Source organism: Mesoplodon bidens (genome assembly GCF_964165515.1).
Source record: "Mesoplodon bidens genome assembly, chromosome: Y".
NCBI lineage: Eukaryota > Metazoa > Chordata > Mammalia > Artiodactyla > Ziphiidae > Mesoplodon > Mesoplodon bidens.
Genome location: NC_138180.1, coordinates 46,930,268 through 46,951,999, shown reverse-complemented (window position 1 = coordinate 46,951,999; position 21,732 = coordinate 46,930,268). Strand labels below are relative to the sequence as shown.

The 21,732-nt window shown below is 43.3% G+C and overlaps 1 protein-coding gene across 1 annotated transcript in view; it reads left to right on the top strand.

The window, feature by feature from the left end:
• LOC308609723 (ATP-dependent RNA helicase DDX3Y-like) overlaps window positions 1-20,952 on the top strand; it is a 38,029-nt gene extending 17,077 nt beyond the window's left edge. The window contains exon 17 of the mRNA XM_081223434.1: window positions 19,706-20,952. Coding sequence (XP_081079560.1) covers window positions 19,706-19,749 — 44 coding nt within the window. The 3' untranslated portion in view covers window positions 19,750-20,952. The remainder of the gene's footprint in view (window positions 1-19,705) is intronic.
• The last annotated feature ends 780 nt before the right edge of the window (window positions 20,953-21,732 follow it).

The following is a 21,732-nucleotide window of genomic DNA, read 5'->3' as shown; positions in this document are numbered from 1 at the left end:
GGGTTTTGTTTCTGTAAAAAATCAGATCCATATATTTCCAGTAAGTAATTTTCACCCCTACATATTTTCACATAGAGATGTTACTCTTTTTCTATTTACAGTGCTAGGTACAGAGTAAGTTTTTAACAAATAAATACTTATGGATTGATCAGTTGGTTGAAGATAACACAGGCTTGCCTGAGGCGTGGAAGCTACAGGGTGAGATAGGAGGAAAGAAATTAGAGACTGGCGAATGTGCATGAGAAAGCACTTTCCTCTCTGGTTAATAGCTTGCCCAGGCCGGGAAGTGCTTTTGAAAATTTCGGAAAGATCTCTCTCCAAGAACAAACCATTATTAATTTAATTCTTTAAAAACAGAAAATAAAATAGTAATCTTGGTTTCTAAAGCTTCCTCATTTTAAAGTCCATCCTACATACATGTTAGATCAGTGAGTTCCAGGTTTATGCAGGTTTCTACACGTTTAAAGCTTTTACATTTAGACTCATGCCTTTCAGATGCATTGATTCTGAAGCACCTCCACCCCTATTCCCACCTAGGCTCGTAAGAGACTGGCTGAGGTCATCCAAGTCCACCCACCGCTGAGAAGGGACTGATGAGGTTCATTTCACCAGGCGGTCCTGACCGCAGAGCAGGGCAGCCTGCCTGGCCTTGGCTGGCCCAGCCGTAGACACGCCCATGTTTTGAGTCAGTAACATTCCTTTTCCCACAGAACAGGCTGCAGGCCCCTGCCCTGCAGCCATCTGTCCACCTCTCAGACTGGGCTCCATTGTCCAAGCAGCAGAGAATCAGCACCTTTAATACGACCCGTGCCCTTGAGCACCCTGACCCCAGGGAGACGCCTTTACTGGAGAGACCAACAGACTCAGGCAGTTTCGGAGGGAAGGCCTGGAGGGAGAGGAGCCAGACAGACAGTCTGTCCATGGGTGAGGGACACACAGTCCTTAGCACCCTGGAGGGCAGTGCCTCCTACAAAAGCTGCGAACAGATGTTTCAGCTTCGCCTCTGATGACCCTGGGCCAATGAATGGCACCCCCATCTTCCAGGGCTCGTGGTCACATTGTTTCACTGGGTAAAGCCTCTGCAGGAGAGGAGGCAGCAAGGTGACCGAAGGAGGGGCAGCTGGGAGGGAGACCTCTGGGGTCCCCCAGCCCAGCAGGGCCGAGGCAGCCAGAGGGAGCAGCCTCCCTGCCCGGCCAGGAGTCGATAATGCAGGAGTCCGCTGCCTTCTTCCACTCCCTGACTTGCTGCCTGTTCTCTGGCAGAGACCTCAGTTTCGCTGCTGGCCACAGCTCCCTCCCGCCCAGGGCCCTCGGTACACGCACAGGAGGAATGTCAGGGCCACATCTTCCCAGGAGGGCGCGGAGGCTGCAGGTGGGCGAGTCCCCCTGAGGAGGGCAGGGAGCAGGTGGCCCCACAGCCAGGGCCCGGCCCCAGGAACGGTGTGTCTGGCGAGGGTGGTAGGCCACCGGCCCAGAAGCGGCTGTGCCAGCTCCCTTTCTTCCTGCCCCGCGGTGTGGTCAAAGAAGGGCCTTGACCGAGGGACGCCTGTGGATCTCAGAAGCAAAGAGGGTTGGGAAGCCCTGGGAAGCAAGGGTCAAGGTGGGGAGGGCGGCAAAGTCACAGAGAAGTACAGCGGGCACGGCAGAAGGTGGTGGTGGGCCCCGCCCAGCCCACTCCCCGGCCAGAGAAGTCTCTCGGTGCCGCCAGGCCCCATCCTTGCTTCACCATGACAACCAGGCGGCACCCAGCTTGGCCTGACGTGACCCAAGGGTAGGGTCTGGGGTGAGGGTGAGGGAGGTGGCGCCCCTGTCCTTTGCGGGTGAGGTTGGCCCCCACGTGGAGCGCTGGCAGAGAGGAGCCGCGTGGAGTCGGGCCTCCCCCTCCCCCTCCCTCCTGCCCCCAGTGAGGAAGGACCTGGGCGGCGGGGAGGGGCGCCCATCACTTTCCCGCCGGCGGAAGCTTAGAGGGGGCTCCAGGCTGGGTCGCCATGATGTGGTAGATGGATTCGCGGAAGCGCTGGTCCCGGCTGAGCCGCTTGGCCACCTCCTTCAGCTCCTCCATGTTGTTGGCTTCCAGCTGGGAGGTCATGAAGGACTGGGACGGCTTCACGTCATTCCAGGAGGTGCTGGACCGGCGCCGGTGGAAGCGGCAGCTCTTGATGCGGCGAGTGGCCGCCTTGTGGATGTACACGGAGTTCTTCATGATGACCGGCATCTTGGCCTCCAGCTCCGCATTCCGGATGCACTCTTCAAAGAACCCTGCGGCCGCAGTTCCACTGCACCCTCCCCTCCTGCCCGCCCCTCCCCTCCCCAGGATCCTGGTGGGGTGGAGAGGGAAATACGTTGACCCCCATCCCTTGGGAGACCTGAGTCACCTCAACTTAATTGTTTTAATTGATATTTTCCTGATCACTAGTGCTTCACATTTGAGCCATTTTCTTGAGGTTAATGTAAACAAATAATTTGACCTTATCAGTTCAGGAACATGCTGACATACGAAAAGCTAAAAGAAATCTGGGATTTCTTTTTACAGAAAACGGTAAGTGAAGTTGGATTAGCAAGATACTGATAATTGTTGAAGTTGGGTGATGGGAACATAGAGGTTCCGTTATACAAGTCTATTTTTAGTTGGGGTATAATTGCTTTACCATGTTGTTACTTTCTGCTGTACAATGAAGTGAATCAGCTATAAATATACATACATCCCCTCCCTCTTGGACCTCCCTCCCACCCCTCGCCATCTCATCCATCTAGGTCACCACAGAGCACCGAGTTGAGCTGGTGTAAGGTGGTTTTTCATATTAAAAATTAGTAAATAATAAATTACAGGTGAATAATGTGGGGATTCAGTGAAGCTGCTAATAACTAAAGGTAACTTTCCCTTCTAGTGAAAAAAATTTCCCAATGCCCTTCTTCTCACCTAGGCCAGTCTTGCTTGTGGTCTGCCCAATGTGGATTGCATTTGTCTCCTTCAGGTCTCAGATGCACTTTTTTTTTTTTTTTTTTAATTGCAGTACGCGGGCCTCTCACTGTTGTGACCTCTCCCGCTGCGGAGCACAGGCCCAGCGGCCATGGCTCACGGGCCCAACCGCTCCGCGGCATGTGGGATCTTCCCAGAGCGGGGCACGAACCCGGGTCCCCTGCATCGGCAGGCGGACTCTCAACCACTGCGCCACCAGGGAAGCCCTTGGCCTGAAGCTTTTTAATCACACTTTCATTAGCTGAAAATGAGAGGCTGAGAAGTAGTATGACTCTCTGGGAAGCAAAGGATCAGAGGTTAAGAGTTCTTTCCTGAGATCTAAAAAGGGAGATAATGAGACACAAAAGCCTTGATTGAGATAGCAACCCTGAGGTAATCCTTTTTTTGTTTCTTGGGTTTTTTTAAAGCTTTCATTCAGAAGTCATAAATGGGGAATTTTCTGGTGGTTCAGTAGTTAGGACTCTTTCACTACTGCAGCCAAACAAAAGAAAACACAAAAAAGTCATAAGTGAATGCGTTTCTCACGCCAAGGAATGAAATTCCAGGAAGCAAGAAAAAAAGCCTCAAGTTTTGAGAACTATGTTCTGACTCTCATGTGTGAGTAGCTATTTATTCTCAATGATTTTCCACATATATCCATCCCCAAAAGCAAGAACTGAAATTATTGTATACAGTTACCTTTCCTGAATTTTGGCTGCTATCAGGATGTGCACATTCATGGTGGCCCTGCTGACTCAATGAAACATGGAATTTAGTAACAAGGCAGTGGAAAGGAAAAGCTGTATCTCTGATCTGACCCACCTTGCAAATAATGCAAAGGAGTAAATGTTCATACCTTGTAATTTCTAATTTTTATATGTTGGTGCACACAGAGATACAACTCTGATCAGGAAAAACAAAACCAAAAAAACTCCCACCTTTCTATTTCTTGAAGCTGCACTTCTGTGTAACAACTATTAGCCTATAATTTGTCTTAATATGCAGCAAAATTCTGGATGTTGGACAGTAATATAATTCCTTTTGCTTTTTTAAAAAAAACTAATTTGGGGCTGTGCTGGGTCTTCGTTGCTGCCCACGGGCCTGCTTTAGTTGCAGCAAGCAAGGGCTACTCTTTTTTTTTTTTTTTTTTTTTTATTTATTTATTTATTTTTTTTTTTGCGGTACACGGGCCTCTCACTGTTGTGGCCTCTCCCGTTGCGGAGCACAGGCTCCGGACGCGCAGGCTCAGCGGCCATGGCTCACGGGCCCAGCCGCGCCGCGGCATGTGGGATCTTCCCGGACCGGGGCACGAACCCGTGTCTCCTGCATCCGCAGGCGGCCCCTCAACCACTGCGCCACCAGGGAAGCCCTCAAGGGCTACTCTTCATTGCAGTACACCGGCTTCTCATTGCGTTGGCTTCTGTTGCAGAGCACGGGCTCTAGGCATGCAGGCTCAGTAGTTGTGGCTCTCGGGCTCTAGAGCGCAGGCTCAGTAGTTGTGGCACACGGGCCTAGTTGCTCCACAGCGTGTGGGATCTTCCCGGACCAGGGCTCGAACCCGTGTTCCCTGCATTGGCAGGCGGATTCTTAACGACGGTGCCACCAGGGACGTCCACAATCAAATTTATAATTGCATCAAAAAATGTTAATCAGGGAACACTAATGGATAATCATATGTCAGTAAAGGCAAACATTGCTGAAATGAGGACTTTTTACTTTTTAATTTTTAAAAGGTCTTGTGATATTTCCTCCATTACTTGCAAAGAAACAAAGGTTTTATAAAAAATGCACTCTCCAAGTACTCCTCAAAAAACAGACCCAGTCTCACCCATGCAAGAACTGTATGAATGTACTAAATCTGGAGGAATGAGAAATTTTTTTTTTCTTTAAAAAACTTTCCACTCCTCTAATTGTACCTTAGGTAGATTGAGGAAGTATTTCTTATCAGAGATTATAGTTTTGAGTTTTTTAATGAGAAAATTAAAAAATTTTATAATGATAGTTTTTAATTTCATTGAAATCGAGAATCAATTCCAGATTCCCAGTCATGGAGTTTAAGTTTACATTTCTTTTTTATTTATTTATTTATTTATTTATTTTGCGGTACGCGGGCCTCTCACTGTTGTGGCCTCTCCCGTTGCGGAGCACAGGCTCCGGACGCGCAGGCTCAGCGGCCATGGCTCACGGTCACAGCCGCTCCACGGCATGTGGGATCTTCCCGGACCGGGGCACGAACCCGTATCCCCTGCATCGGCAGGCAGACTCTCAACCACTGTGCCACCAGGGAAGCCCTACATTTCTTTTTTAAATTGGAGTACAGTTGCTTTACAATGCCATGTCAGTTTCTACTGTACAGCAAAGTGAATCAGCTATACGTATACATATATCCCCTCTTTTGGATTTCCTTCCTATTTAGGTCACCACAGATCACTGAGCAGAGTTCCCTGTGCTATACATTAGGTTCTCATTAGTTATCTACTTTATACACCATAGTGTATATATGTCAATCGCAATCTCCCAATTTATCCCACCCCCCCGCCCTTTACATTTTTGAAGTAGCTCTTTTGGGCTAAGAAAGCTTTAGAATTGTAAGTACTATGTCAGTCAGCAGAAAAGATTATACAGACCTGATGTGGAGATCATGGGAAAGCAGTCTCCGTCAGATGTTGTCTGTTATATATACCCTAGAAATTCTCAGCTTTAAGTCACTAATCAGGGTGCAGATTTTGAGGCTTTAGATGGGACACATAAATCCAGAAGTCTGTTTCTTCAAGTTCCATGCCACAGTGATTAGTCCATAACGTGATAAGGGCCTTTTCAGTGAGGTTGGAAGGACTCTTTGGAGATGTCTACCAATAGACAAAGTCTTTAGGCTGTTAAATATAATGTTTGCTATCTTCATCTCCTAGGAGCATGCTGTGGAAAGATTGTTCTACCAAACCATTATTATTCTTGGTGGGTTTAATCAGAGAAAGATTGTTCTACCAAACCATTATTATTCTTGGTGGGTTTAATCAGAGTTTTGCAAAAGTGAAGTAAACCCCCTTTATGAGTTGAGGGTCAAAGGAAGCAGGGACCAATGGCCCTGGTTGTCCTGTAGTTATATCAAAATGTGAAGGCTTGTGAATTCTAAAGGGAATAGATCTGAGATTTAGGGGAACTAATGACACTACCTTTGGTCAGGGTATTTGGAAAGTTTCAACTAATTTAGCGAACTGAATCTTTATATTTCCATTTGTATTTTTGACCAGTCCTGAAAACTGGTCTATGCTGCAGAACTGGCCAGACAGCACAGGCTTCTCAACATAACTGACCAGTAAAGGAGGTTCCACAATCACTGTGGTGGGCTGGGGGGTTTCCCAAGTGGGAACAATCTTTTCTAAAAGGACTTTAGCCGCAGAAAAGGCAATCACCTAGAAATGCTTCAATTTAACGTGAAAACATGAAAACCATTTCCATCTACAAGATGGGGGCAACTGTATGAAATCCATTTGCCAGACCTGAGATGGTCCATTAGGTAAATTAAAATATCCTGGTATGGGGCAAATATGTTTCTCAGGGTTAAAGTTAGGACAAGTGGAACAAGCAAGATAAGCGCTTTTTGTAGACTTGCCAATGTTTCCCTACTAATATTGATTCATGAATGTTAGACCAATGGATTAACTCATATATAGCAGTTAATAATGGAAATTTTAGGTTTTCTGGTGGGACTCATTATTTGGTGCCAATAAGAATTTCTTTCCTTCATGACAGCTTTAAAATTTCTAAATCAGTTTTTATTTCAGTGGACAACTGCTACATTTCCCTGGTTATTTTCCCTTAGGTCTGCACCAAAGGGAAAAATATTTTGAACGATGACAGAAGTCTGGTCTATAGACTTCATGAGAGCTGTGCTTTTTGCAGAAATTCAGTAAGGTGGTTTCCTTTGGCTCCCAGTTGGACTTAGAATGTCCAGGAACTATAATGATAGGCAGAAATGTTGGCAGGAGCATGGCATCCAACAAATTTTGGACACAGGGCCATTTTCTTTCCTTTTTAAAATATTTATTTACTTATTTGGTTGTGCTGGGTCTTAGTTGCAGCAGGCGGGCTCCTTAGTTGCAGTACATGGGCTCCTTAGTTGTGGCATGTGAACTCTTAGTTGTGGCATGTGGGATCAAGCCCCCTGTATTGGGAGCATGGAATTGTAGCCAGTCTGCCACCAAGGAAGTTCCACACAGGGCCATTTTAAATTTTATCTCCACTAGAAGTAAGGAAACCTCATTGTTCCCATAACATTTCAAAGTCGTAAACTATCCCCGTAAGTATATCAACTATCAGTATTGTTGTTTTCTGTTTTACATTTAGGTAGAATACATTGTGGAGTGAGGGCATAGAATTCAGTTTGTTCGGCTGAAGTGGTCAAAGGCAAGTGTCAGTGACTTCAAAATGATTGATATTGCATACACGGCACATAATTTACTGTTTTCATGTTTAAAGTCACAGCCATTAGTAAACCAGGAAAGATCAGCACTGGTCAAGGCAGATTTTTGCAAGTCATCAGGAAGGTTTAATAAATAATCCATCAAAATCAAACAGTCATGGAGAGTTTCACCCATGGAAAAATGAAGGGTAGCAGGATTGAGTTTGTTACAATGAGCAAGACTGATATGAATGATGGTTAGAGGATTTCTTTGAAAGTAAGATGGCTTGCTGAGAGATGCTGAGTGTGTTGCAAATTTAAGGAAGAGTACAGTAGCCTCTTTTCTCAGTAGCCTTTACTAGAAAGGCAGTAGCAGATATAGCTCTAAGGCATGGGGAATATCCTCATGAAAAGATACATGCACCCCAGTGTTCATAACTGCCTTCAGTAAATCATCTGTATTACAGCAACAACTAGCTGAACAGAGCCACCAAAGTGGCAATGAGTCACTTAAGAGACTAATATTGGTCCCACAGGAAAGGAATCTTGTTTATTCATGGATATGATGAGAGCCCCCTTTGTGTATTTCCTCCCTACTAGAATGTTTTTAGGCATAAAATATAACTCATGACGTTGGGAGTGTTACAAGCATCATATAATTTTATGTCCTCAGTTATTGGAGCTATTTCATTCAGTGCCCAAGATCTATCAGAAATTTGTTTCTCAATAGGATTTACCTTTTGAGTGGCTATATCACATAAATTTTGTCCAAAATTGTCAGCAACAGTGGTCACTGCCAGCAGTAGTCAATGAATTTTGCCAGAGACTCCAATATGTCTAAGTACATGTAACTGACAATTCTAGAATCTAGTCAATATTAGGGTCATAGGACCCATTGGAATGCCTTATGCCATTGCCTTTCATAAATTCCGAGAGAGTCTTTGCTGTTCAGATCCTAATCAAAATTGGCCTTTTTCTGAGTTATTTTATGAATCCGGGCAGTAATATTGCCAAAACCTGAAGAGTGCAATAATACATTCTGCTTCTTTTTTTTTTCTTTTTTAATTTTTTTAATTAGTTTCTGCTTTATAACAAAGTGAATCAGTCATACATATACATCTGTTCCCACATCCCTTCCCTCATGCATCTCCCTCCCTCCCACCCTCCCCATCCCACCCCTCCAGGTGGTCACAAAGCACCGAGCTGATCTCCCTGTGCTCTGCGGCTGCTTCCCACTATCTATCTACCTTACGTTTGGTAGTGTATATATGTCCATGCCTCTCTTTCGCTTTGTCACAGCTTACCCTTCCCCCTCCCCATATCCTCAGGTCCATTCTCAAGTAGGTCTGTGTCTTTATTCCCGTTTTACCCCTAGGTTCTTCATGACATTTTTTTTAATTCCATATATATGTGTTAGCATACAGTATTTGTCTTTCTCTTTCTGACTTACTTCACTCTGTATGACAGACTCTAGGTCTATCCACCTCATTACAAATAGCTCAGTTTCGTTCCTTTTTATGGCTGAGTAATATTCCATTGTATATATGTGCCACGTCTTCTTTATCCATTCATCCGATGATGGACACTTAGGTTGTTTCCAGCTCCGGGCTATTGTGAATAGAGCTGCAATGAACATTTTGGTACATGTCTCTTTTTGAATTATGGTTTTCTCAGGGTATATGCCTAGTAGTGGGATTGCTGGGTCATATGGTAGTTCTATTTGTAGTTGTTTAAGGAACCTCCATACTGTTCTCCATAGTGGCTGTACCAATTCACATTCCCACCAGCAGTGCAAGAGTGTTCCCTTTTCTCCACACCCTCTCCAGCATTTATTGTTTCTAGATTTCTTGATGATGGCCATTCTGACTGGTGTGAGATGATATCTCATTGTAGTTTTGGTTTGCATTTCTCTAATGATTAATGATGTTGAGCATTCTTTCATGTGTTTGTTGGCAGTCTGTATATCTTCTTTGGAGAAATGCCTATTTAAGTCTTCTGCCCATTTTTGGATTGGGTTGTTTTTTTGCTATTGAGCTGCATGAGCTGCTTATAAATTTTGGAGATTAATCCTTTGTCAGTTGCTTCACTTGCAAATATTTTCTCCTATTCTGAGGGTTGTCTTTTGGTCTTGTTTATGGTTTCCTTTGCTGTGCAAAAGCTTTGAAGTTTCATTAGGTCCCATTTGTTTACCTTTGTTTTTATTTCCATTTCTCTAGGAGGTGGGTCCGAAAGGATCTTGCTGTAATTTATGTCATAGAGTGTTCTGCCTATGTTTTCCTCTAAGAGTTTGATAGTTTCTGGCCTTACATTTAGGTCTTTAATCCATTTTGAGCTTATTTTTGTGTATGGTGTCAGGGAATGATCTAATCTCATACTTTTACATGTCCCTGTCCAGTTTTCCCAGCACCACTTATTGAAGAGGCTGTCCTTTCTCCACTGTACATTCCTGCCTCCTTTATCAAAGATAAGTTGACCATATGTGCGTGGGTTTATCTCTGGGCTTTCTATCCTGTTCCATTGATCTATCTTCTGTTTTTGTGCCAGTACCACACTGTCTTGATTACTGTAGCTTTGTAGTATAGTCTGAAGTCAGAGAGTTTGATTCCTCCAGCTCCGTTTTTCGTTCTCAAGATTGCTTTGGCTATTCGGGGTCTTTTGTTTCTCCAAACAAATTTTGAAATTTCTTGTTCTAGTTCTGTGAAAAATGCCAGTGGTAGTTTGATAGGGATTGCATTGAATCTGTAGATTGCTTTGGGTAGTAGAGTCATTTTCACAATGTTGATTCTTCCAATCCAGGAGCATGGTATAGCTCTCCATCTATTTGTATCAACTTTAATTTCTTTCATCAGTGTCTTATAATTTTCTGCATACAGGTCTTTTGTCTCCTTAGGTAGGTTTATTCCTAGATATTTTATTCTTTTTGTTGCAGTGGTAAATGGGAGTGTTTTCTTGATTTCACTTTCAGATTTTTCATCATTAGTGTATAGGAATGCCAGAGATTTCTGTGCATTAATTTTGTATCCTGCTACTTTACCAAATTCATTGATTAGCTCTAGTAGCTTTCTGGTAGCAGCTTTAGGATTCTCTATGTATAGTATCATGTCATCTGCAAACAGTGACAGCTTTACTTCTTCTTTTCCAATTTGGATTCCTTTTATTTCCTTTTCTTGTCTGATTGCTGTGGCTAAAACTTCCAAAACTAAGTTGAATAAGAGTGGTGAGAGTGGGCAGCCTTGTCTTGTTCCTGATCTTAGTGGAAATGGTTCCAGTTTTTCACCATTGAGGACAATGTTGGCTGTGGGTTTGTCATATATGGCCTTTATTATGTTGAGGAAAGTTCCCTCTATGCTTACTCTCTGCAGGGTTTTTATCATAAATGGGTGTTGAATTTTGTCGAAAGCTTTCTCTGCATCTATTGAGATGATCATATGGTTTTTCTGCTTCAGTTTGTTAATGTGGTGTATCACATTGATTGATTTGTGTATATTGAAGAATCCTTGCATTCCTGGAATAAACCCCACTTGATCATGGTGTATGATCCTTTTAATGTGCTGTTGGATTCTGTTTGCTAGTATTTTGTTGAGGATTTTTGCATCTATGTTCATCAGTGATATTGGCCTGTAGTTTTCTTTCTTTGTGACATCCTTGCCTGGTTTTGGTATCAAGGTGATGGTGGCCTCGTAGAATGAGTTTGGGAGTGTTCCTCCCTCTGCTAGATTTTGGAAGAGTTTGAGAAGGATAGGTGTTAGCTCTTCTCTAAATGTTTGACAGAATTCTCCTGTGAAGCCATCTGGTCCTGGGCTTTTGTTTGTTGGAAGATTTTTAATCACAGTTTCAATTTCAGTGCTTGTGATTGGTCTATTCATATTTTCTATTTCTTCCTGAGTCAGTCTTGGCAGGTTGTGCATTTCTAAGAATTTGTCCATTTCTTCCAGGTTGTCCATTTTATTGGCATAGAGTTGCTTGTAGTAATCTCTCACGATCTTTTGCATTTCTGCAGTGACAGTTGTTACTTCCCCTTTTTCATTTCTAATTCTATGATTTGAGTCTTCTCCCTTTTTTTCTTGATGAGTCTGGCTAATGGTTTATCAATTTTGTTTATCTTCTCAAAGAACCAGCTTTTAGTTTGATTGATCTTTGCTATCATTTCCTTCATTTCTTTTTCATTTATTTCTGATCTGATCTTTATGATTTCTTTCCTTCTGCTAGCTTTAGGGCTTTTTTGTTTTTCTTTCTCTAATTGCTTTAGGTGCAGGGTCAGGTTGTTTGCTCGAGATGTTTCCTGTTTCTTAAGGTGGGATTGTATTGCTATAAACTTCTCTCTTAGAACTGCTTTTGCTGCGTCCCATAGGTTTTGGGTCGTCGTGTCTCCATTGTCATTTGTTTCTCGGTATTCTTTTATTTCCTCTTTGATTTCTTCAGTGATCACTTCGTTATTGAGTAGTGTATTGTTTAGCCTCCATGTGTTTGTATTTTTTACAGATCTTTTCCTGTAATTGATGTCTAGTCTCATAGCATTGTGGTCGGAAAAGATACTTGATACAATTTCTATTTTCTTAAATTTACCAAGGCTTGATTTGTGACCCAAGATATGATCTATCCTGGAGAATGTTCCATGAGCACTTGAGAAAAATGTGTATTCTGTTGTTTTTGGATGGAATGTCCTCTAAATATCAATTAAGTCCATCTTGTTTAATGTATCATTTAAAGCTTGTGTTTCCTTATTTATTTTCATTTTGGATGATCTGTCCATTGGTGAAAGTGGGGTGTTAAAGTCCCCTACTATGATTGTGTTACTGTCGATTTCCCCTTTTATGGCTGTATTTGCCTTATGTATTGAGGTGCTCCTATGTTGGGTGCATAAATATTTACAATTGTTATATCTTCTTCTTGGATCGATCCCTTGATCATTATGTAGTGTCCTTCTTTGTCTCTTCTAATAGTCTTTATTTCAAAGTCTATTTTGTCTGATATAAGAATTGCTACTCCAGCTTTCTTTTGATTTCCATTTGCATGGAATATCTTTTTCCATCCCCTTACTTTCAATCTGTATGTGTCTCTAGGTCTGAAGTGGGTCTCTTGTAGACAGCATATATATGGGTCTTGTTTTTGTATCCATTCAGCCAATCTGTGTCTTTTGGTGGGAGCATTTAGTCCATTTACATTTAAGGTAATTATTGATATGTATCTTCGTATTCCCATTTCCTTAATTGCTTTGGGTTCGTTATTGTAGGTATATTCCTTCTGTTGTGTTTCTTGCCTAGAGAAGTTCCTTTAGCATTTGTTGTAAAGCTGGTTTGGTGGTGCTGAACTCTCTCAGCTTTTGCTTGTCTGTAAAGGTTTTAATTTCTCCATCAAATCTGAATGAGATCCTTGCTGGGTAGAGTAATCTTGGTTGCAGGTTTCTCTCCTTCATCACTTTATTTATGTCCTGCCACTCCCTTCTGGCTTGTAGAGTTTCTGCTGAGAGATCAGTTGTTAACCTGATGGGGATTCCCTTGTGTGTTATTTGTTTTTTTTCCCTTGCTGCTTTTAATATGATTTCTTTGTGTTTAATTTTTGACAGTTTGATTAATATGTGTCTTGGTGTATTTCTCCTTGGATTTATTCTGTATGGGAGTCTCTGTGCCTCCTGGACTTGATTAACTATTTCCTTTCCCATATTAGGGAAGTTTTCAACTATAATCTCTTCAAATATTTTCTCAGTCCCTTTCTTTTTCTCTTCTTCTTCTGGAACCCCTATAATTCGAATGTTGGTGCGTTTAATATTGTCCCAGAGGTCTCTGAGACTGTCCTCTGTTCTTTTAATTCTCTTTTCTTTATTTTGCTCTGCATCAGTTATTTCCACTATTTTATCTTCCACCTCACTTATCTGTTCTTCTGCCTCAGTTATTCTGCTATTGATCCCATCTAGAGTATTTTTCATTTCATTTATTTCATTTCATTAATCTATGCTTGATTCATCTTTAGTTCTTCTAGGTCCTTGTTAACTGTTTCTTGCATTTTGTCTATTCTATTTCCAAGATTTTGGATCTTGGAAATAGAGTCTTGGATCATCTTTACTATCATTATTCTGAATTCTTTTTCAGGTAGACTGCCTATTACCTCTTCATTTGTTAGGTCTGGTAGGTTTTTATCTTGCTCCTTCACCTGCTGTGTGTTTTTCTGTCTTCTCATTTTGCTTATGTTACTGTGTTTGGGGTCTCCTTTTTGCAGGCTGCAGATTCGTAGTTCCTGTTGTTTTTGGTGTCTGTCCCCAGTGGCCAAGGTTGTTTCAGTAGGTTGTGTAGGCTTCCTGGTTGGGGGGACTAGAGCCTGTGTTCTGGTGGTTGAGGCTCGATCTTGTCTTTCTGGTGGACAGGTCCCCATCTGGTGGTGTGTTTTGGGGTGCCTGTGGCCTTATGTTTTTAGGCAGCCTCTCTGTTAATGGGTGGGGTTGTGTTCCTGCCTTGCTAGTTGCTTGGCATAGGGTGACCAGCACTGTAGTTTGCTGGTCGTTGACTGAAGCTGGGTGCTGGTGTTGAGATGGAGATCTCTGGGAGATTTTTGCTGCTTGATATTATGTGGAGCTGGGAGGTCTCTTGTGGACCCGTGTCCTGAAGTTGGCTCTCCCACTTCAGAGGCACAGCACTGACTCCTGGCTGCAGCACCAAGAGCCTTTCATCTACCCGGCTCAGAATAAAAGGGAGAAAAAGTAGAAAGAAAGAATTAGTAGAAGAAAGAGAGAGAGAGAGAGAGAAAGGAAGAAGGAAAGAAAGGAAGGAAGGAAGAAAGGAAGAAAGGAGGGAGGGAGGGAGGAAGGATGGAAAGAAAGAAAGAAAGGAGGGGGAGAGGGAGGAATGAAAGAAAAAGGAAGAGTGAATGGAAGAACCGAGGGAGGGAGGGAGGAAGGAAAGAAAGAAAGAAAGACAGGAGGGAGGGAGGGAGGAAGGAAAGAAAAAGAAAGTGAAAGGAAGAGGGGTGAGAGGGAGGGGGGAAGGAAAGAAAGAAAGGAGGGAGGGAGGAAGGAAAGAAAAAGAAAGTGAAAGGAAGAGGGGTGGGAGGGAGGGAGGAAGGAAAGAAAGACAGGAGGGAGGGAGGGAGGAAGGAAAGAAAAAGAGTGAAAGCAAGCAGGGAGGGAGGGAGGGAGGAAGGAAAGAAAAAGAGTGAAAGGAAGAGGGGTGGGAGGGAGGGAGGAAGGAAAGAAAGAGAAGGAAAGGAGGGGCGGAGGGAGGGAGGGAGGGAGGGAGGAAGGGAAGGTAGGGAAAAAAGAAAGAGCAGGTAAAGTAAAATAGAATAAAGTATGAAATATAGTAGCGTTATTAAAATTTAAAAGTAATTATTGAAAAAAAAAACGGACCGATAGAACCCTGGGACATATGGTGGAAGCAAAGCTATACAGAGAGAATCTTACACAGAAGAATACACATACACATTCACAAAAAGAGAGCAGGGGGAAAAATCAAAAATCTTGCTCTCCACGTCCACCTCCTCAATTTGGGATAATTCGTTGTAAAAAGAGGAAAAGGGGGGAAAGTCTTAAATCTTGTCCTCAAAGTCCACTTCCTCAATTTGGGATGATTCGCTGTCCATTCATGCACTCCACAGACGGAGGGCACATCAAATGGACCGTGGAGCTTTAATCCGCTGCCTCCGAGGCTGCACAGAGAGATTTACCTGTCTCTTCTCTGCTCTCACAGCTCCCGGGTCTCAGCCTTGGACCGGCCCCGCCTCTGCGCGTAGGTCGCCGGAGGGCGTCCGTTCTTCGCTCAGACAGGACGGGTTTAAAGGAGCCGCTGATGTGGGGTCTCTGGCTCACTCAGGCAGAGGGGAGGGAGGGGCGCGCAGAGTGGGGCGGGCCTGCGGCGGCAGAGGCTGGCGTGACGTTGCACCAGACCGAGGCGCTCCGTGTGCTTTCCCGGGAAAGCCATCCCCGGGTTCCGGGACCCCGGCAGTGGCGGGGTGCACAGGCCCCCCGGAAGGCGGGGCGGACAGTGACCCGCGCTTGCACACAGGCTCCGCGGCGGCGGCAGCAGCAGCCCCAGTGTCCCACGCCCGTCTCCGGGGTCCGCGCCTTTAGCCGCGGCTCGCGCCCGTCTCCGGCGCTTCCCAACGCAGCCCTCTTAATGCCCTCTCGTCGCGCACCAGGAAACAAAAGGGAAGAAAAAGTCTCTTGCCTCTTCGGCAGCTCCAGACTTTTTCTCCGGACTCTCTCCGGGCTAGCCGTGGTGCACTAACCCCTTCAGGCTCTCTTCCTGCCGCCAGCCCCAGTCCTCTCCCTGCGCTCCGACTGAAAGCCCATACCCGAGCCTCAGCTCCCAGCCCCGCCCGCCCCGGCGGCCAAGCAGACAAGCCTCTCGGGCTGGTGTGTGCCTGAGGGCACCGATCCTCTGTGCCGGAATCTCTCCGCTTTGCCCTCCTCACCCCTGTTGCTGTGCTCTCCTCCGCTACTCCGAAGCTTTCCCCCTCTGCTACCTGCAGTCTCCGCCCGCGAAGGGGCTTGTAGTGTGTGGAAACCTTTCCTCCTTCATGGCTGCCTCCCCCTGGTGCAGGTCCCGTCCCTATCCTTTTGTCTCTCTTTATTCTTTTTTCTTTTGCCCTATCTAGGTATGTGGGGAGTTTCTTGCCTTTTGGGGGGTCCGAGGTCTTCTGTCAGCGTTCAGTAGGTGTTCTGTAGTTGTTCCACGTGTGGATGAATTTCTGATGTATCTGTGGGGAGGAAGGTGATCGCGTCTTACTCTTCCGCCATCTTCCCAGGGTCTCCCTACATTCTGCTTCTTATTTTATCTTAGGCTCAAGCAGAAAACAGCAGTTTAACTTTTAGTAGCCTGTGGGGCATCTCTGATGTCAATAGCTCAGGTGATTCTAAAAATTTCACTGGGCTTCAAATGTTAACAGGGTTAATCGACCATGCACTATCAGTCATGGACCCACTATTTTTGTAAGATCATTTTTGGATTAAACTTCAATGAGAGAAATTATATCATCAAGTATCATAAGTAAAAATGCTAATAAACAGCAGCAAATCTAGATCTAACAAAAGTGTGGCAGTATACAAGTACACTTAAACTTGTTGAAACACAGAAAATGTATATTGAAATCTATTGCACTTGAATGCAAATTGTTTCTTTTTTTTTTAATAAATTTATTTTATTTGTTTATTTTTGGCTGCGTTGGGTCTTTGTTACTGTGCAGGCTTTCTCTAGTTGCGGCAAGTGGGGGCTACTGTTCGTTGTGGTGAGTGGGCTTCACCAGTTGTGGCTTGTGGGCTCTAGAGTGCAGGCTCAGTAGTTGTGGTGCAGGGGCTTAGGTGCTCCACAGCATATGGGATCTTCCTGGACCAGGGCTCGAACCTGTGTCCCCTGCATCGGCAGGAGACTTCTTTTTTTTTTTTTTTTTTTTAAATTTATTTATTTATGGCTGTGTTGGGTCTTCGTTTCTGTGCGAGGGCTTTCTCTAGTTGTGGCAAGCGGGGGCCACTCCTCATCGCGGTGCGCGGGCCTCTCACTATCACGGCCTCTCTTGTTGCAGAGCACAGGCTCCAGACGCGCAGGCTCAGTAACTGTGGCTCACAGACCCAGTTGCTCTGCGGCATGTGGGATCTTCCCAGACCAGGGCTCGAACCCGTGTCCCCTGCATTGGCAGGCAGATTCTCAACCACTGCGCCACCAGGGAAGCCCGGCAGGAGACTTCTTAAGCACTGCGCCACCAGGGAAGCCGCCAAGGTTCTTATTTTTAAGCAAGTTTTTAACACCATCCACAACAGCATTCCCATCCAGCTTAGTTTAATTGTCCATTAAAGCATTCATCCATGAGTTTAGGCAGAAGAGCACATTATGGTCCAAATCAAGTGAGACAAGAGAGTTTTCCTCATTGCCAATATTTTTGCAAATGGAGTTGGATCCCCTGTAGGGGAGTCAGGGTTGTGAGGGATAAGGTGGGGTGGAGAGGGGTGGGTAGAGTATTAAGGCAAGAAAACTTGGTCCCCTTCCTACAACAACCTTCACCTTCTTGGGTTATATATCTTTTGCAAAGATGATTTTATCTTTTAAATGTTTTTTCTCTTCTAGTTTCTTAAAACTGGGGGGGGGGGAAAGAGCACATCTGTTGTGGAGTTTTTGTTTTTATGTGGTTTAAAGGCATGGTAGAGCCACCTAATTTTTATAATATTCTAAAAGAAATCTAATGGCACCAGCTTGATCTCCTCTCTTTTATTCTGGTTTTCAGCTACCAACAAATGTCTTTTACTCTTCTAGGACCAGAATTACAATATTGTGATGGACTTTTTGTAGATGTTTTCTGAATTATTCTACTATTTTTACCATTTTGAAGTCTCATCTTGCAGACTGAAGGCAATATATCCATGACAGCTTTCATCACATTATTCTATCTTCCAGCAATATTAAAGCTGGGGCCAAGGTAATCGGGGATCTTTAATTTTATTTATTTATTTAGGTCGTGCCATGGGTCTTACGGGATCTTAGCTCCCCAACCAGGGATTGAACCTGGGCTCCCTGCAATGGAAGCAGAGAGCCCTAAACACTGGACCACCAAGGAAGTCCCATGAGGGATCTTTTAAATACTGCAATAACTATGACCTATGTCAAAAGCATTATATTTTTACATTTTTATTTATTTATTTATTTATTTATTTTTGACTGTGTTGGGTCTTCGTTGCTGCGCGCGGGCTTTCTCTAGCTGTGGTGAGCAACAGCTACTCTTTGTTGAGGTGTTCAGGCTTCTCATTGTGGTGGCTTCTCTTGTTGTGGAGCACGGGCTCTAGGCAGGCGGGCTTTGGTAATTGTAACCTGCATGCACGTTCAGTAGTTGTGGCTTGTGGGCTCCAGAGCACAGGCTCAGTAGTTGTGGCTCACGGGCTTAGTTGCTCCGCAGCATGTGAGATCTTCCCTGACCAGGGCTCGAACCTGTGTACCCTGCATTGGCAGGTTGATTCTTAACCACTGCACCAAAAGGGAAGCCCAAAAACCATTATATTTGATAATTGTTGTTGATTATCATATAGTCAGATCAAGACTCTTTGTATTCCCCGTACTTCTGATGGAATTCTGCAGTTTTCCTTTTCTTAAATGTAAAACACACTCTTCCTTTTATCTAGTTTTACAGATGTTATACTTGTCCTTCCTATGACGTTTTTATCTCTGCAAAAGTGACTACTTTATTAACCTAAACATGTCTTTTCATTCAGCCAGAGTCACAGAAATAGCTTCTTGATGAGTAATTCTGAGAAGAAAAAACTCCCCGGAAGGCTGCTAGTCTTTCCTCTTATAGCATTTCTCACCTTTTTTTTAAAAATTGAAGATGAGGGCCTCCCTGGTGGCGCAGTGGTTGAGAGTCCGCCTGCCGATGCAGGGGATACGGGTTCGTGCCCCGGTCTGGGAGGATCCCATATGCCGCGGAGCGGCTGGGCCCGTGAGCCATGGCCGCTGGGCCTGCGCGTCCGGAGCCTGTGCTCCGCAACGGGAGAGGCCACAGCAGTGAGAGGCCCACATACCGCAAAAAGAAAAAAAAAAAAAAAAAAAAAAAAAAAAAAAATTGAAGATGAAATATTGTATCTTTTCCAGTACCTTGGCTGGGGCTTATGGAACTCAAATTCAGGAGTCTCAAAGCAGTTTTTATTTTCAGTTTTGCTAGACGTAAGAACTGTGTCAAGATATAGGTGATTCACTTTGTCATACAGCAGAAACTAGCAGAACATTGTAAAGCATTTATACTCCAATAAAAATGTGAAAATGTGAAAAAAAAAAGAACTTTATCAGGGTGCATCTCCATTTTAATCAATTTTACTATTTCCCTAGGAACTGGATCTCTAAATTAAAGATTTTTCCTCTGTTGGGAATTCCCTGGTAGTCCAGTAGTTAGGACTCTGTGCTCTCACTGTTGAGGGCCCAGGATCAATCCCTGGTTGATTGATCAAGCCCTGTGGTGAGGCCAAAAAAAGAAATTTTTTTCCTCTGTCATAGAATGCATACCTCATACCATCTCAGCTGAAGAACAGTCCCATAATCATCCCAGCCACAAAGGTTTTTCTTTATTCATTTTTCATCTTTCTTATTTTTCTTAAACTTAGCCATTTCCCATAAAATAAGTGTCAGATCTTTTCAACAACTTTGCTTATTAAAGAAATGGCACTGATTTTATATTAATGAATGTTCAAATGCTGAAAAAAATTTGAATAAAGTTTGCTAATAATTAGTTAAGGATTTTAATAATCTATTTATCTATTAAAGTCTCACTAATCTTTTAAAATTGGTAATGATAACTCCCTCTTCTATTCTCTGGAAGAATTTTGTATAAAACTATAACCAAGAGACCAGCTCAAACTGATCCTATTGTGTCCATTACAGGACGTCTAGTTGTCTTGCAGATGCAGCAAAGCCAAACCTGTTAGGCATGTAACCTGGGCATACACAGAGAAGGAAAACCCTCCTCAGTTAACCCTTGGAACCCACATTTCCTCCCTACACAACCAAGAAAACTGAAGCATGTCTGGAACCTGACTGCTGGAACTCTTTCAGAAAAAAGGGGTCTGTTGTTCAGGAAGATGTAGGGCAGAAACCCACCATTCCATACCTTACCATAAATGACCAAGTTTAAATTCCTCCAGTCAAAATCTGCACCACCAGCACTTCCATACACCAATTTGCTTTCCCTAACTTATGTAACTTTAACCAAACCTCAGATTAGGGAGGCAGATTTGAGCCCTGCCTCCTGTCTCCTCCCTGATGGACCATGAAATAAAGCTCTTTATTTTCTCAAACGTAAAAATATTGTCTTCTACACCAGGCAGCAAGCCTTGCTCAGTAACAAGACTAGAATTAATTATTCCTTGAATATTATGTATTACACAATGGTAGAGCTCTATAGATATGATGTGTTTCTTTGTGGGAAAAATTTTAAGCCATTGATTCAATTGACTTGAGGTCAGCACTTCTGAGGTTGGCTGTTTATTCTGAAATCAATTAAATTGTTAACTTTTCAGAATATATCTTTTCTAACTATGTTTGTGGCCTATCACATATACTTTCAATATATGCTTTAATTATTAAAGAAACGGATGCATTGACCAGACATAACAAATGTCCATGTTAAACATAAAGATTAGGGAACTATATCCAATCTCCTGGGATAAACCATAATGGAAAAGAATATATACATAAAAAGAATGTCTCTATGTGTATAACTGAGTCACTTTGCTATATTCCACAGATTGGCACAGCATTGTAAATCAACTGTACTTAAATATAAATAAGTAAATAAATAGATACATTGTGGTGATACGTGCACTACTCTCTGAATAGACTGAAAGAAGCCATTGCATTATATACTTTAAATGATTGGCTTGCCATGTGAATTATATCTCAGTAAAACTGTTATAAGAATTTTTCCCCAGGTGCCAGGTGCTGTACTGACTCACTGTGTACATGCTGACCTTTTATTTTTATGTATTTTTTTTAAACCTTGAAGGAATGTACCCCTGACATGTTTGATGTTTTTTGTTCTGACAAGAAATAAAACTGGGCTGAAAAACATGCTTCTCTGGAGCAATTCCTCAGAGTTATCTGAGAAGCTGTCACATGGGCTCTAGGCTCAGTTTGGCTGAAATAAAACTCTCCTCAATTCTTATTATGGATTGGTTATTGATTATTTTCATTGACAATCATTTGAATTTCTCCTGCTTGGTCCCTTGATGGTTTTTATCTGGGTGAAAAAAAGTTCTGTTTGATACAGAATTCTAGTTAGAGTCAGTTTCTCTGTCTCTCTTTCTCTTTCCATTAAAGATATTATTATTCTATCTTCTCATTGTCAATTTTTGCTGTTAAACAGCCATGCATTGATTTCATTGCTAGTTTTTATTTTATAAATTTTTTTAAATTTATATTTGGCTGCATTGTATCTTCGTTGTTGCACACAGGCTTTCTCTAGCTGTGGCGAGCGGGGGCTACTCTTCGTTTTGGTGTGCAAGCTTCTCATTGTGGTGGCTTCTCTTGTGGTGGAGCACGGGCTTCAGGCGCACGGGCTTCTGTAGTTGTGGCACGTGGGCTTAGTTGCTCCTTGGCATGTAGGATATTCCTGGCCCAGGGCTGGAACCCGTGTCCCCTGCATTGGCAGGCAGATTCTTAACCATTGTGCCATCAGGGAAATCCCCATGGTTATTTTTTGTAGGATCTGCTATTTTATTATTTTTTAGAATAGTTACTAAGATCTCTGTCATTTGACTTATTGCAGTTTCACTATGTGGTAACAATGAGAATTTCTTTATACGTTACCTTGCTTGAAATTTGTTGGACTTCCCAACGATATCAGTTATGGACGATTCTTACCCATTGTTCTTGGACCGTCATTTACACTATTGTTTCTCTCTGTTTTTCTC